At 47.1% G+C, this 13,611-nt stretch overlaps 1 protein-coding gene and 1 pseudogene across 1 annotated transcript; both read right to left on the minus strand.

Moving 5' to 3' along the window:
• Positions 1–4,682: 4,682 nt before the first annotated feature.
• Positions 4,683–6,403, minus strand: LOC115580614 (tripartite motif-containing protein 16-like). Its single transcript, XM_030415151.1, has one exon. It carries the CDS (start codon positions 6,401–6,403, stop codon positions 4,712–4,714), a length of 1,692 nt encoding a protein of 563 aa, XP_030271011.1. The 3' UTR covers positions 4,683–4,711.
• A 5,529-nt stretch (positions 6,404–11,932) lies between these two features.
• On the minus strand, positions 11,933–13,347 carry LOC115580742 (tripartite motif-containing protein 16-like protein; annotated as a pseudogene).
• Positions 13,348–13,611: the final 264 nt, after the last annotated feature.

A 13,611-nucleotide genomic window follows, 5' to 3' on the forward strand; every position in this document is an offset into this window, starting at 1 on the left:
GTTATCCTGGTAACTGGGCCGACTCGTCTTCATCTGACTGAAATCAGAATAAAAAAACTCAACAAGAATTAGAGTGGAGACCTTGGAGGGCATATCATTAGCAGCACAGGGACTTAACAAACAGCTAATTAACCAGAATTAGCCTTTAAAGCAGAAAGTGAAGCCCTCTCAGTCTGTGTGGTTTCCCTCCCTGCTCCTCTGCGACTCCTCCTGACATCCAGGCAGCTTCCAGCAGACGTGAGGAGGTGAAACGAGGCGAGCGATGTCTCTCGTCCGGGCCACCGGTTAATTATCTCGATGTTTTTTTAAAACATTGCACACACCGCCTCTTCCAGCGACAGCGTCAGGACCTGGTACGACATCTCCTCCTGACTCCTGCAGTAAGAATATTGGCAGTTTGTTGGAGGATCGCGCTGCTGAGGGCGGCTCGGGTGAAGTAAGTGAACGGTGAGATGCTCCTCTTAAACATTTTGTCTCCTCGCTGCACCTTCAGGAGGGAGAGATGAGCAGTACATCTTCCTGTGGAGGTGAGGAGGTGAGACTTCTGATTTATCCTGACACTCTGTCATCACGCTGCTCTCTTGTCAGGTTTGTCATCTCTGAACTGCCGAGCTGTATTTCAGGTGAGGGACTTCTCTAACAGCGTTGCCAGCGGCTCACTGCTCCGGACTAATGAGCCATCTGGGCCTGGCGATTCACTTTGGCACCAAAGTCACACATGTCCTCGCAGGGATGACACTCGCCTGCATGGCCTCAAACCCAATGAAATGCATGCTGGGTGAAACGGGGTTAATAAAGCATGCCTACATGTGAACTCTCCGCAGTGCAGGCTGGTAATAAATAAAGAGAACAGAGATGTGCTGCATAAAAACAGAAGCCGCCTGTGGAAGTTCATCCTGACCTGAGGGCAGACGCACCATCATGTCGACGCCTTTAATAAACCAAACAACCAGGAAATAACCTCATGAATAGCTCAGAGCTGCTGTATCAGAGCCGACATGTTGTTGTCCTCTTCACCTGAGCGTGGCTTCGTATTATACACCTTATTTCTCACAACTTAAACTAATTATACTGCCTGCGGAGAACCCAGTGACAGCTGCTATTCAGATGTGATGTGCATCTGGACACGTGATCAGATCTGCCTGAAGGTCGTCTATTAGTGTGAACACAATCCATACAACGTGCTGGCATCAACACACGACATGACACTGATGGATGGATGTTTTACAGCTTATATAACGTAGAAGTTGCTGCATATTTACAGAGCGAGTGAGAGAAATGGTTGAAAGAGACACGCCTGACGGATTATATGTTCATTCAGTGACATGTAAACACCAAAAGATCATTTGTAAGTTGTGTGATGGAAATAATAATATAGAGTAATAAATATGTGTGTGATGAGTTTCATGCAGCTGAGGGGAAAAATAATTAGTGATATGTCTGAGACAGTGATTCAGACATGTTTGGAGTCAACAGCTCAGAATCTGGAGCTTACCTCAAAAGAGGTTTTTATTGTTTATTAGCCGGATTATCTGATTATGATTATCAGAACCCAGATGAAAAAACACATCTGCCTTTCTTTATTTTTAATTTGTCAACATTACACACACAAACTCTGCACACTGAGTCGGTTTATAATTCTTCTTGTTTTAAAAATTCAAGATATGAGACAAAATAGGTTCGTTGGGCGGTGAAGATGATTTTGTGGTTCCTCCAGGAGAGTTTCACCTGCTGCAGAAGCATCCTGATCACTTCCAGGTGTGTTTTTCGGCGTGTCAGTCAGTCCAGTTGATCCACTGTTGGCTGAAATGGAAACACACAACAAAGAGAAGAAGAACAATTCCCGAGAACCAGCTAATCCTGAGCAGCAGCTGTCAGAGCGTCAAACCAGAATCCTTCCTCTAAACCAAACCACAGGAACGCCTGGGAACAGCGATATGTGACGCTGGCAATCGACCTATTCAGTTGTAAAGTATGAGGGCGTGTTGCTCTGTGTAATTATAGTTTGGACACGTTTGCAGCCCAACAAAGGTCCACATACTTTATAAAGTTGGTTTCATCCTGAGACGGATTTCAGGAAACAATCTCCGTTTTAGAGTGAAGTTGTCTGAACGTGCAAACACTCATGATTATTATTTGCTCTTCTCTGTGTGTTCGACTACATCAGGCTTTCAAATGTCTATTCAAGCATTCAGACTCCATCAGAAGATATGAATCTGTGTGCTGTGTGTGTAAACACTGAGACAGTATCAGGTGTGTTGACTCGTGCTGTATCCCTCCTCACTCTCTCTGTGTGTTTACCTAATAGAGCAGTGTATTACACCGGTTCATTCATGCAAACAACACGACCCTGCTGCGGTTTGTAACCTGATCATTAGCATAGTAATCTCAGTGGAAGTTGTTCTCAGCTCATATCTGGTGGGCGGCTGGCTCAGCCTCCCATTAGCTCCCGGAAATAGACCCATTTTTTTTTTCTACCTGGGCTCACACCGCTCTGTATGTAGATGTATGCTGCCGGCTGCAGCTGCTGGTTAATGTGCTCGGAGCTTTTCTTACACTTTGCCTCCATTCAACGTTTATGAGGTGTGTGTGTGTGTGTGTGCGTGTGTGTTCTGCATGATGAGATATATAAAGTGATGAAGTGATTGTCATTGTGCTGCACACGCTCAGTGCAGGTGAATATCTGAACAGGAGCAGCAGAGACATGAAGGGGAATAACCTCATCGTCCAATCAGAGCAGAGGACTGATGGGATCAATGTCAGCGTCCCTCACATGTTTATCACTTCACAGAGGAGGAGGAGCTCCAGTTCAGTGTGTGTGTTCGTTCTCCTCAAAACTGAGAAGCTGAAACTGAAGAACTTTGTGTTGATCATCAATAAGCTTTTACACTGAAACATCAGCGTACATGTTGGTTCATGTCTCGGTTTTGAGAGTTTATTTAATTAAGTTATGTGAATAACAAACTCAACTTCACAACACGGACACCACGCTGCACACAAGCAGGCAGTGTGGTCGGCTTGATTTGTTCAATTATTTGTTTTCTAATGTTTAGTATAATATTCCCTGATTAGTCAGATTACTTGTTTGTGAACACATAAAGCTGATTCTGATTCTGACAACAGAGAAAACAACAATCTGTGGAGTCAAACTGAAACAAACCGTCTGCTCCACGACCTGACGGTGTGACAGCTTGGACAGCGCCACGTCATCAGTGTGTTCGTACAGTAACTTTTAGTTTTGTCTCTTCTCTCAGCCCGCTAACAGATTCTGCATGAACAGACAAGCAGATCATTTTCTGTTGCTGGTGTTAAAACAAACCTGATGTCCAGTGACACCAACTGCACGTTCACACTTCACTGTCAGTGTTCAGAGACAGGAAATACATAATGGAGTCATTTCATGAAGCAGCAGATTTCTAGCTCACCCTCTTGAACCCCTAACAGGGACATTTTAATAAAGCCACATAATTGCAGGATGTCGTGGGGGGCTGGGGATGTTGGGGATCGTCCATGAGAAGAGCGGCTTTAATATGAACTGTGCCACAGCGGCACGGCTGATTCCAGGGCTCTGAATCACACGGCTGAGAGGTCGCCGTGCGCTGAATACCAGATAAAATCACTGTGAACTTCAAAGAATGACATTTAGCTGCAGCGGCGCCACGTGTGTCCTTGGCGAACAGAACCGGCCCTGACTGATGTGTGCTGTATCAGTCAGCTGCATGGATAATGCAGCAGATTCTTCCTCGAGCTCTTCTGTGTCTGAAAGCTGCTTCTGAATCACTAAATCAATATGTGACAGCAGTTACAATCACTGGAATACTGAAGTATGTTTTCAAGGCAGGCTGGTGTGTGTGAGACATAAAAACACATCATGACTTCAGACTCATGTGACTTGAATCTAAATATGTAATCCTTTAATTTTCACTTTGTTTTTTTTGGAGAAAACATAATTTTCTGTACAGAGAAGCCCCTTCACCTACAAACCCCACAAAATATAGTCACATATGAACAGTATTCTTTAAGGTTATTTCTTCTCTCCCTCCACCCACAGTCCTTTCTTTACGTTAGACTGCTGCAGTTTTCAACAAACAAAAATATGTTTAAATGTGTGTCCCAGCCAGTTGTCTCTGGTGAATGATGGCCACTGAGGCAATGACTGGAAAATCACAGAAGATTAGACCAGACTACCCACAAGTCCTGCGTCATCTGTGTTCGTCCTCATGTGAGACAAAGTACAAACATAAAGTAATAAAATATAGAATTGCTCCACAGTACAATCAAACATTCACCAGAGTGCCTTTAAGTCCATCATCCAGCGAGTGTTCTGACATTCACGCGTCCCGTCAGTAAAGTCTGTTCAACGACTTTTCAGTGATTTCATCAACAGATTCACTTCATCAGTTTGTTGGAGTAGAATCTCAGCTGTGTACGAGCAGATAACGACTGATCTCCTGATTGATGATGATCATGTGAACTGAACTCATCATGAGCAGTGACAGCCTCTGAGGCTGAACACACACAGGAAGGAGCGCCGCCTGAACACACTCAAACATTTACAGAACAACAAGGAGACGGCAAAGTACCGCCCACAATGTTTGATTGACAGGTGATCTGTGCGCAGTGAAGAAATGACACAACAATCAGCTCTCAGCAACAATGATGGAAACACAACAAGTCTGAAGAAATGAAACACACAATTTAACCCACTGAACTAACAGATCTCAGCAGAGGCTCCATCATAAACTTGAAGGCCAGCATAGAGCGGCTGAGTGAATGTGGTCTGGACTCTGTGGAGGAGAGTCATGGTGTCAGTGACGCTGTAGAAGGACAGAATACCTGCACTGTGATCCAGGTACACTCCAACTCTGGAGGACAGAGGACCTGAGACGAGAGTTTGGACTTTGTTGTGATTAAAGTTACAACGGCTTGTGGAACAATATAACATCCAAGATTTGTCATTTTGTCCAAATGCACATTCTTGTGACTTCCCTGCTCTGCTGATATTCTCGTATGTGACTGCTACAGAAACTCTTCCTCCTCCTCCTCCTCCTCCTCCTCCACTTTCTCGTCTCCGCTTCACCTCCCAGTAACAACGTCCAGTCAGACTCTCTGGACTCAGGACCTGAGGCCAGCAAGTAAATCTGTCTGGATGACTAGAATAAGACTGTGGTCGACTCACTCTTGTTGCTTTTCTGTTCCCCTCAGATAATAACAGCCATGGGTGTGCTGTGTTTGGATCCAGTGTGATTTCACATGAATATCTTAAGAAGTCAGCTCTGGTCTTGGGTTCTGGTTGTGGCAGTGAAACATCCACTTCAGTCTCTGTCAGTGAGACGTTTGTCTGTTTCTGTCTCAGGACATCCTGCAGTGTGTCTCTGAGCTCTGACACAGCTGCTGTCACATCCTCAAAGTACTTGAGAGGACGGATCTTGATGCTGGATGAGTGTGTAGACTCAGTGAGTGCTGACAGTGAGGGGTAGTTGTGTAGAAACTGGTTGTGATCCTCTGTGTGTGAGAGCTTCTTCAGCTCAGCGTCTTTCCTCTTCAGCTCAGTGATCTCCTGCTCCAGCTTCTCCTGAAGTTCTTTGACTCGACTCACTTCAGTTTCCTGCTGGGATCTGACCTGCTGCTTCACATCAGAGCGTCTTTCCTCCATGAGACGGATCAGCTGGGTGAAGATCTTCTCACTGTGCTCCACTGCTTTATCAGCAGAGCCATTGATGGCCTCCACCTCCTGTTGAAGCAGCTTCACATCTTCCTCTCTGTCCTGGATTCTCTGCTGGATGTTGTGTCGACTCTCCTCCAGCTCTCTCTGCCTCTCAGTCCTCTCCGTTGCAGCTGACACTGTGTCGTGGCCTTTATGTTCTTCCACAGGGCAGAGATAACAGATACACTGCTGATCAGTACGGCAGAACATATGCATCACCACATTGTGACGAGAGCAGATGTTCTCCTGGAGCTTCTCTGATGGCTCCACCAGCTTGTGTTTTTCATAGGCAGGAGATTCAAAGTGAGGCTGCAGGTGTTTCTCACAGAAAGAGACCAGACACTGCAGACAGGACGTGACTGCTCTCAGTTTCCTCCCAGTGCAGACATCACAGGCCACATCTTCAGGTCCAGCATAGCAGTGATCAGCAGGAGCAGCTTGGAGTCCAGTCTTCTTTAGCTCCTCCACTAAAGCTGCTAACATGGTATTTTTCACCAGGACAGGCCTCGGTGTGCAGATCTTCCTGCACTGAGGGCAGCTGTAGATCCGCCTCTCATCCTCTGTGTCCCAGTGGTATTTAATACAGTTCTTGCAGTAGCTGTGTCCACAGGGAGTAGTCACTGGATCCTTCAGTAGATCCAAACAGATTGAACAAGAAATGTTTTCTTCGTCCAGCTGAACTCCTTTCTGCGCCATTTCACCTCTCAGTGCATCGACTGTCTGAGTTTCTCTTCCTGATAACAGAAACTGGTCCGAGCTCTGATCTGAACAGAGTGTTTGTTCAGTGAACAAGGTCTGTCAGCTGAGTTACACTCATCCACAAAACTGAAGGGGAGGGAACAAGGAAATACACTGACAGAGTGGAGCTGCATCTTGAGAGGAGGAGGATGAGGGAGCGGTTATCAAGTTGTGCTTCATTCCAAGACAAGGAGCGACTCTGTGGATCTGAACTTACTGCATGGAAGTGTTTCATGTTATAAGTGTTTGAGTGTGTCTGCAGTCAAGTTTTCATCCAAATGTGTTTTGAATTTGATCCAAATTTAAGAAAATCATCCAAAGAAAATAAGCTTGTTTTCATCCACTAGGAGTTAAACAGCAGCTGGCACAGATTCCTGAGGGCACAAAATGACGTTATTAAAGGAGCAGTTTTAATGAAGAAATGTTAGTGAGCAGTGTTTTCTGCCTAAACAAACAAAATAATAAAACTCGCTTGTTTTCATGACTGAATAAACTGAATAAACAAACACTCTTTAAAGGACAACACAGTTTATACTGTTTGATTTTGGTTGTGGTGGACCCTGCCACCTTTCTAGCTTCAAATAGTGTTCTGGGACCTTATTTTCCTCTGTGAACAGCTGGATTATTCACTCAATGAAAAGATAAATATTCCTGAGTTCAGATGTAAATTTCTTTTGTGCAGAATTTGTCCATCATGTGTCCATCAACCTTTCTAAGGAGATACTTCAAAATGTTCAATGCTCAATGCTCAGCTTGTGCGTTACTCAAAATCAAATCTCAGTTTCAGCTCTAGTTGTTTGACTGTTGAAGTATTTTTTCAAAAATATTCATAAAAAGTTTGAAAAAATATATAATAACTCCCAGTCAACATCTTGTCACATCTCTGAGCTTTAGTAGAAATATTCAGTCTTCATTCAATAGTTTTTCAGTAGAGCTGCAATGATTCATTGATTAGTGAAATGAATCCACAATTATTTTTCTTTCTCAAGAAAGGCGTCCAGGGGGCATCCGATACAGATGCCCGAGCCACCTCAGCTGGCTCCTCTCGATGTGGAGGAGCAGCGGCTCTACTCCGAGCTCCACCCGGGTGACAGAGCTCCTCATCCTATCTCTAAGGGAGTGCCCTGCCACCCTGTGGAGGAAACTAATTTTGGCCGCTTGTATCCGGGATCTTATTTTTTCGGTCACGACCCAAAGTTCATGACCATAGGCGAGGGTAGGAACGTAGATTGACTGGTAAATCGGGAGCTTCGCCTTTCGGCTCAGCTCTCTCTTTACCACGACGGACCGATAAAACGACCGCATTACTGCGGCTGCTGCACCGATCCGCCTGTCAATCTCATGCTCCATCCTCCCCGGACTCATGAACAAGACCCCAAGATACTTGGACTCCTCCACTTGAGGCAAGAACTCTCCCCCAACCCGGAGGGAGCAGGCCACCTATTTCCGGTCGAGAACCATTGCCTCAGACTTGGAGGTGCTGATCTTCCTCCCTGCCTTACACTCGGCTGCAAACTGCCCCAGGACATGCTGGAGGTCCTGGCTCGATGGAGCCAACGAGACAACATCGCCCGCAAAAAGCAGAGATGGAATCCAGTGGCTCCCGAAGCAGACCCCCTCTGGCCCCAGACTGCGCCTAGAAATTCTGTCCATAAAAATAATGAACAGGACCGGTGACAAAGGGCAACCCTGCCGGAGTCCAACATGCACTGGGAACAGGTCTGACTTACTGCCGACAATGCGAACCAGGCTCCTGCTCCGGTCGTACAGGGACCATACAGCCCTGAGCAGAGGGCCTCCTACCCTGTACTCCCGGAGCATCTCCCACAGAATGCCACGAGGGACACGGTCGAATAGCTTCTCCAAGTCCACAAAACACATGTGGACTGGTTGGACAAACTCCCATGAACCCTCGAGCACCCTGCGGAGGGTATAAAGCTGGTCCAGTGTTCCACGGCCAGGACGAAAACCGCATTGTTCCTCCTGAATCCGAGGTTCGACTATCTGCCGAATTCTCCTCTCCAGTACCCTGGAGTAGACTTTCCCAGGGAGGCTGAGGAGTGTGATCCCCCGACTGCCACGCGATGCTGATGAGACTTGTCAGCCAAGACAGCCCCACAACATCAAGAGACTTGAGGTACTCAGGGCGGATCTCATCTGACCCTGGTGCTTTGCCACTGAGGAGCTTCCCAACTACCTCAGTGACTTCGGCTTGGGTGATGAATGAATCAACCTTTGTATGTCCCCAGTCCCCAGCCTCTGCTTCCTCTATGAAAGGTGTGTCAGTGGGATTGAGGCGATCCTCAAAGTATTCCTTGCACCCCTCAACAATAACCCCAGTCGAGGTCAACAGCCCCCCACCTCCACTGTGAACAGTGTTGGTGGAGGAGTGCTTCCCCCTCCTGAGGCGTCGGATGGTTTGCCGGAATTTCCTCGAGGCTGACCGGTAGTCCTCGTCCATGGCCTCCCCGAACTTTTCCCAGACCCGAGTTTTTGCTTCCTCGACCGCACGTGCTGCCGCACGCTTGGCCTGCCGGTACCCATCAGCTGCCCCCCCTGAGCCAACCAGGCTTGATAGGACTCCTTCTTCAGCTTGACAGCATCCCTTATTTCCGGTGTCCACCATCAGGTTTGGGGATTGCCGCTGCGACAGGCACCAGAGACCTTACGGCCACAGCTCCGAACAGCCGCATCAACAATGGAAGTGGAGAACATGGTCCATTCGGACTCAATGTCCCCAGCCTCCCTCGGGATCTGGACAAAGCTCTCCCAGAGGTGGGAGTTGAAGACCTCCCTGATGGAGGATTCCTCCAGGCGTTCCCACCAGACGCTCACAATACATTTGGGTCTGCCAGGTCTGTCCAGCATCCTCCCCCGCCAGCGAATCCAACTGACCACCAGGTGGTGATCAGTTGACAACTCAGCCCCTCTCTTCACCCGAGTGTCCAAGACATACGGCTGGAAGTCAGATGACACGACCACAAAGACGATCATTGACCTCCGGCCTCGGGTGTCCTGATGTCACGTGCACTGATGGACATCCTTATGCTTGAACATGGTGTTTGTTATGGACAAACTGTGACTAGCACAGAAGTCCAACAACAAAACACCACTGGAGTTCAGATCGGGGAGGCCGTTCCTCCCAATCACACCCTTCCAGGTAACACTGTCGCTACCCACGTGAGTGTTGAAGTCCCCCAGTAGAACGATGGAGTCCCAGGTTGGAGCACTCCCCAGTACCCCTCCCAGGGCCTCCAAGAAGTTAGGGTACTCTACACCGCTGTTCGGCCCATAAGCCGAAACAACAGTGAGACAACCCTCTCATTCACCGGGAAAAACTCCAACACATGGCGGCTGAGCTGGGGAGCTATAAGCAAGCCCACACCAGCTCGCTGCCTCTCACCGTGGGCAACTCCAGAGTGGAAGAGAGTCCAGCCTCTCTCAAGGAGTTGGGTTCCAGAGCCCAGACTGTAAGTGGCGGTGAGCCCAACTATCTCTTGCCAGTACCGCTCAACCTCCCGCACTAGCTCAGACTCTTTCCCCCTCAGTGAGGTGACAATCCATGTCCTTATGGCCAGAGTCACCATCCGAGGATTAGGTTGTCGGGGCCCACGACCGCCACCCAAATCACATAGCACCGGCCCCTTCTGAACCCTCCTTCGAGTGGTGAACCTACTGGAGGGCGGGCCCATGTCACTCTTTCGGGCTGAGCCTGGCCAGGTCCCGCGGGCAAAGACCCGGCCACCAGGCGCTCGCCTTTGAACAAAATAAGACATTTAAGGACGAAACACTGATCGATATTTTCCACAATTTTGAGGTAAGGGGAAGGGGGTTACTCTCGACTGTATTCATTTGAAGTTGATCTGACTGATCTGATCTGATTAACTTAACCACAGATGGTCTTCTTTGGGTAAAAGGTAAAGACAGGAACACACATCTGTATTTATTTGTAATGAAACGTCTCCTGAGTAATTCGACAGTCGAGAGCAACCCCCTTCCCCTTCATCAACCTACCTCAACCATCTTCCCCTTCATCCATCTACCTCGACCCCCTTCCCTTTCATCCACCTACCTTGACCCCCTTCCGCTTCATCTACCCACCTCGACCACCTTCCTTATCATCCACCTACATGGACCCCTATTTCCTTCATCCACCTACCCCGACCCCCTTCCCCTTCAGCCACCTACCTCAACCATTTTCCCCTTCATCAACCTACCTTGACACCCTTTCCTTTCATCAACCTACCTCGACTACTCTCTCTGTCATCCACCTTACTTGATCCCCTTCCCTCTCATCCACCTACCTCGACCCCCTACTCTACCTTTATCAAGCTTTTTGTCAATTCAAATGACATTAACTTTAGGCTAAACGATGGCGTTGTCTTTGTTAGTGAAAACATACACACTTCATAAATACACACCATAACTGCTTCAAAACTACTATTATTCCTTCTTTCTGCTGTAATGTAACAAAATATTCAAGCTAACGTGTGCATTTAATTAGTCACACTCATTGGTGAAGCCTGATGAAAAGAGAAGCACAAACTACAAACACTGATGTGTTGTTTCAACCACTGAGGGTCTTCAGGTAAAAGTGACTTCTTGAAGTTAGATGAGTCGTCTGATATGAGACATTTTCAGACAGATAACAGACTGATGTATCCACGTCTCTAATCTGACTTTGTTCATGTGATTGGACGGACCAGATGTTGGGGGTCAAACTAGGACTTGGGACATCTGTACTGGACTCATCAAAGTTTAAGGACACTAACATGTCACTTTCTCTTTATATTCAATTTCTGCCATAACAGACATGCTGTATTACACACCTACACACACTTTGCTAATTCATTTTGAGGACCATAATCTCAGAGACAACAAGTGTAATGATGATGTCATATTTTGTTCACACTTGAGACATACAAACTGTGAGTACTGTCCTGGTGTATATGTGTCATTTCATCCAATCAGGAGACGTTTCATTACAAATATACAGACGTGTGTTCATGTATTCACCTTTTACCCAAAGAAGACCATCTGTGGTTGAATTAATGACATCAGTCAGATCCACTTCAAATAAAGACAGTCGAGAGCTTGATGTGTTTTTATTTCCATTATTTTATTTCTGAAGTTACTCAACACTCAAGTTGTTCTCTTCAATTAGTACTTTCAAGCTTACTTCATGCTTTTTTTCACAATAATGATAAAAAGCTAACAATGATAAAGGTTCATGATGAATTTATTCCTCAAAGTTTGTTGGAGCAGAATCTCAGTTGTGTACGAGCAGATAACGACTGATCTCCTGATTGATGATGATCATGTGAACTGAACTCATCATGAGCAGTGACAGCCTCTGAGGCTGAACACACACAGGAAGGAGCGCCGCCTGAACACACTCAAACATTTACAGAACAACAAGGAGACGGCAAAGTACCGCCCACAATGTTTGATTGACAGGTGATCTGTGTGCAGTGAAGTGACCCTGAAATGACTTCAGTCTATCTGAGTCTGCAGAACTCAGCAGAGGCTCCATCATCAACATAAAGTCCAGCATAGAGCGGCTGAGTGAATGTGGTCTGGACTCTGTGGAGGAGAGTCATGGTGTCAGAGATGCTGTAGAAGGACAGAATACCTGCACTGTGATCCAGGTACACTCCAACTCTGGAGGACAGAGGACCTGAGACAGGGGTGCAGACTTTGTTGTGATAAAAGTCATAACCGTTTGTGTCCCAATATAACATCCAAGATTCGTTATTGTGTCCAAATAAACATTCCTCTGACCTCCCTGCTCTGCTGATATTCTTGTATGCGACTGCTACACAAACTCCTCCTTCTCCTCCAGTTTCTCCTCTCCTCTCCACCTCCCAGTAACAAAGTCCAGTCAGACTCTCTCTGCTCAGGACCGGACCCCAGTCAGTGAATCTGTCTGGATGACTAGAATAAGACTGTGGTTGACCCATGTGTGTCACTTTTCTGTTCCCCTCAGATAATAACAGCCATCTATATACTGTGTTGGGATCCAGTGTGATTTCACGCCAATATCTTAAGATGTCAGCTCTGGTCTCGGGTTCTGGTTGTGTCAGTGAAACATCCACTTGAGTCTCTGTCAGTGAGATGTTGGTCCATGTCTCTCTCAGGATGTCCTGTAGTTTGTCTCTGAGCTCTGACACAGCTGCTGTCACATCCTCAAAGTACTTCTGAGGACGGATCTTGATGCTGGATGAGTGTGTAGACTCACTGAGTGCTGACAGTGAGGGGTAGTTGTGTAGAAACTGGTTGTGATCCTCTGTGTGTGAGAGCTTCTTCAGCTCAGCGTCTTTCCTCTTCAGCTCAGTGATCTCCTGCTCCAGCTTCTCCTGAAGCTCTTTGACTCGACTCACTTCAGTTTCCTGCTGGGATCTGACCTGCTGCTTCACATCAGAGCGTCTTTTCTCCGTGAGACGGATCAGCTGGGTGAAGATCTTCTCACTGTGCTCCACTGCTTTATCAGTAGAGCCATTGATGGCCTCCACCTCCTGTTGAAGCAGCTTCACATCTTCCTCTCTGTCCTGGATTCTCTGCTGGATGTTGTGTCGACTCCCGTCCAGCTCTCTCTGCCTCTCAGTCCTCTCTGCTGCAGCATAGCAGTGATCAGCAGGCGCAGCTTGGAGTCCAGTCTTCTTCAGCTCCTCCACTAAAGCTGCTAACATGGTGTTTTTCAGCAGCTCAGGCCTCGGTGTGAAGCTCTTCCTGCACTGAGGGCAGCTGTAGATCCTCTTCTCATCCTCTGTGTCCTAGTGGTCTTTAATACAGTTCTTGCAGTAGCTGTGTCCACAGGGAGTAGTCACTGGATCCTTCAGTAGATCCAAACAGATCGGACAAGAGAAAGTCTCTCGGTCCAGCTGAACTCCTTTCTGCGCCATTTCACCTCTCAGTACATCGACTGTGTGAGTTTCAGCTCAGTTACTTTCATCTACAAAACTGAAGGGGAGGGAACAAGGAAATACACTGACATAATGGAGCTGCTGTGTGAGAGGAGGAGGAGGAGGAGGAGGAGGAGGAGGAGGAGGAGGAGGAGGGAGCAGTTATCAAGTTTTGCTTCATTCCAGTACGGGGAGCAACTCTAAAAATAACTCCATATCCATATTTCTGGAGTTGTGTACTGACATCATCCCTAATGTCTCCAA

The sequence above is a fragment of the Sparus aurata genome, chromosome 4, assembly GCF_900880675.1.
Source record: "Sparus aurata chromosome 4, fSpaAur1.1, whole genome shotgun sequence".
NCBI classification, from domain to species: Eukaryota; Metazoa; Chordata; class Actinopteri; order Spariformes; family Sparidae; genus Sparus; species Sparus aurata.

Excerpts from the sequence above, each read along its gene's own strand:
- LOC115580614 (XM_030415151.1), bottom strand. The coding sequence starts at position 6,403 with ATGGCGCAGAAAGGAGTTCAGCTGGACGAAGAAAACATTTCTTGTTCA.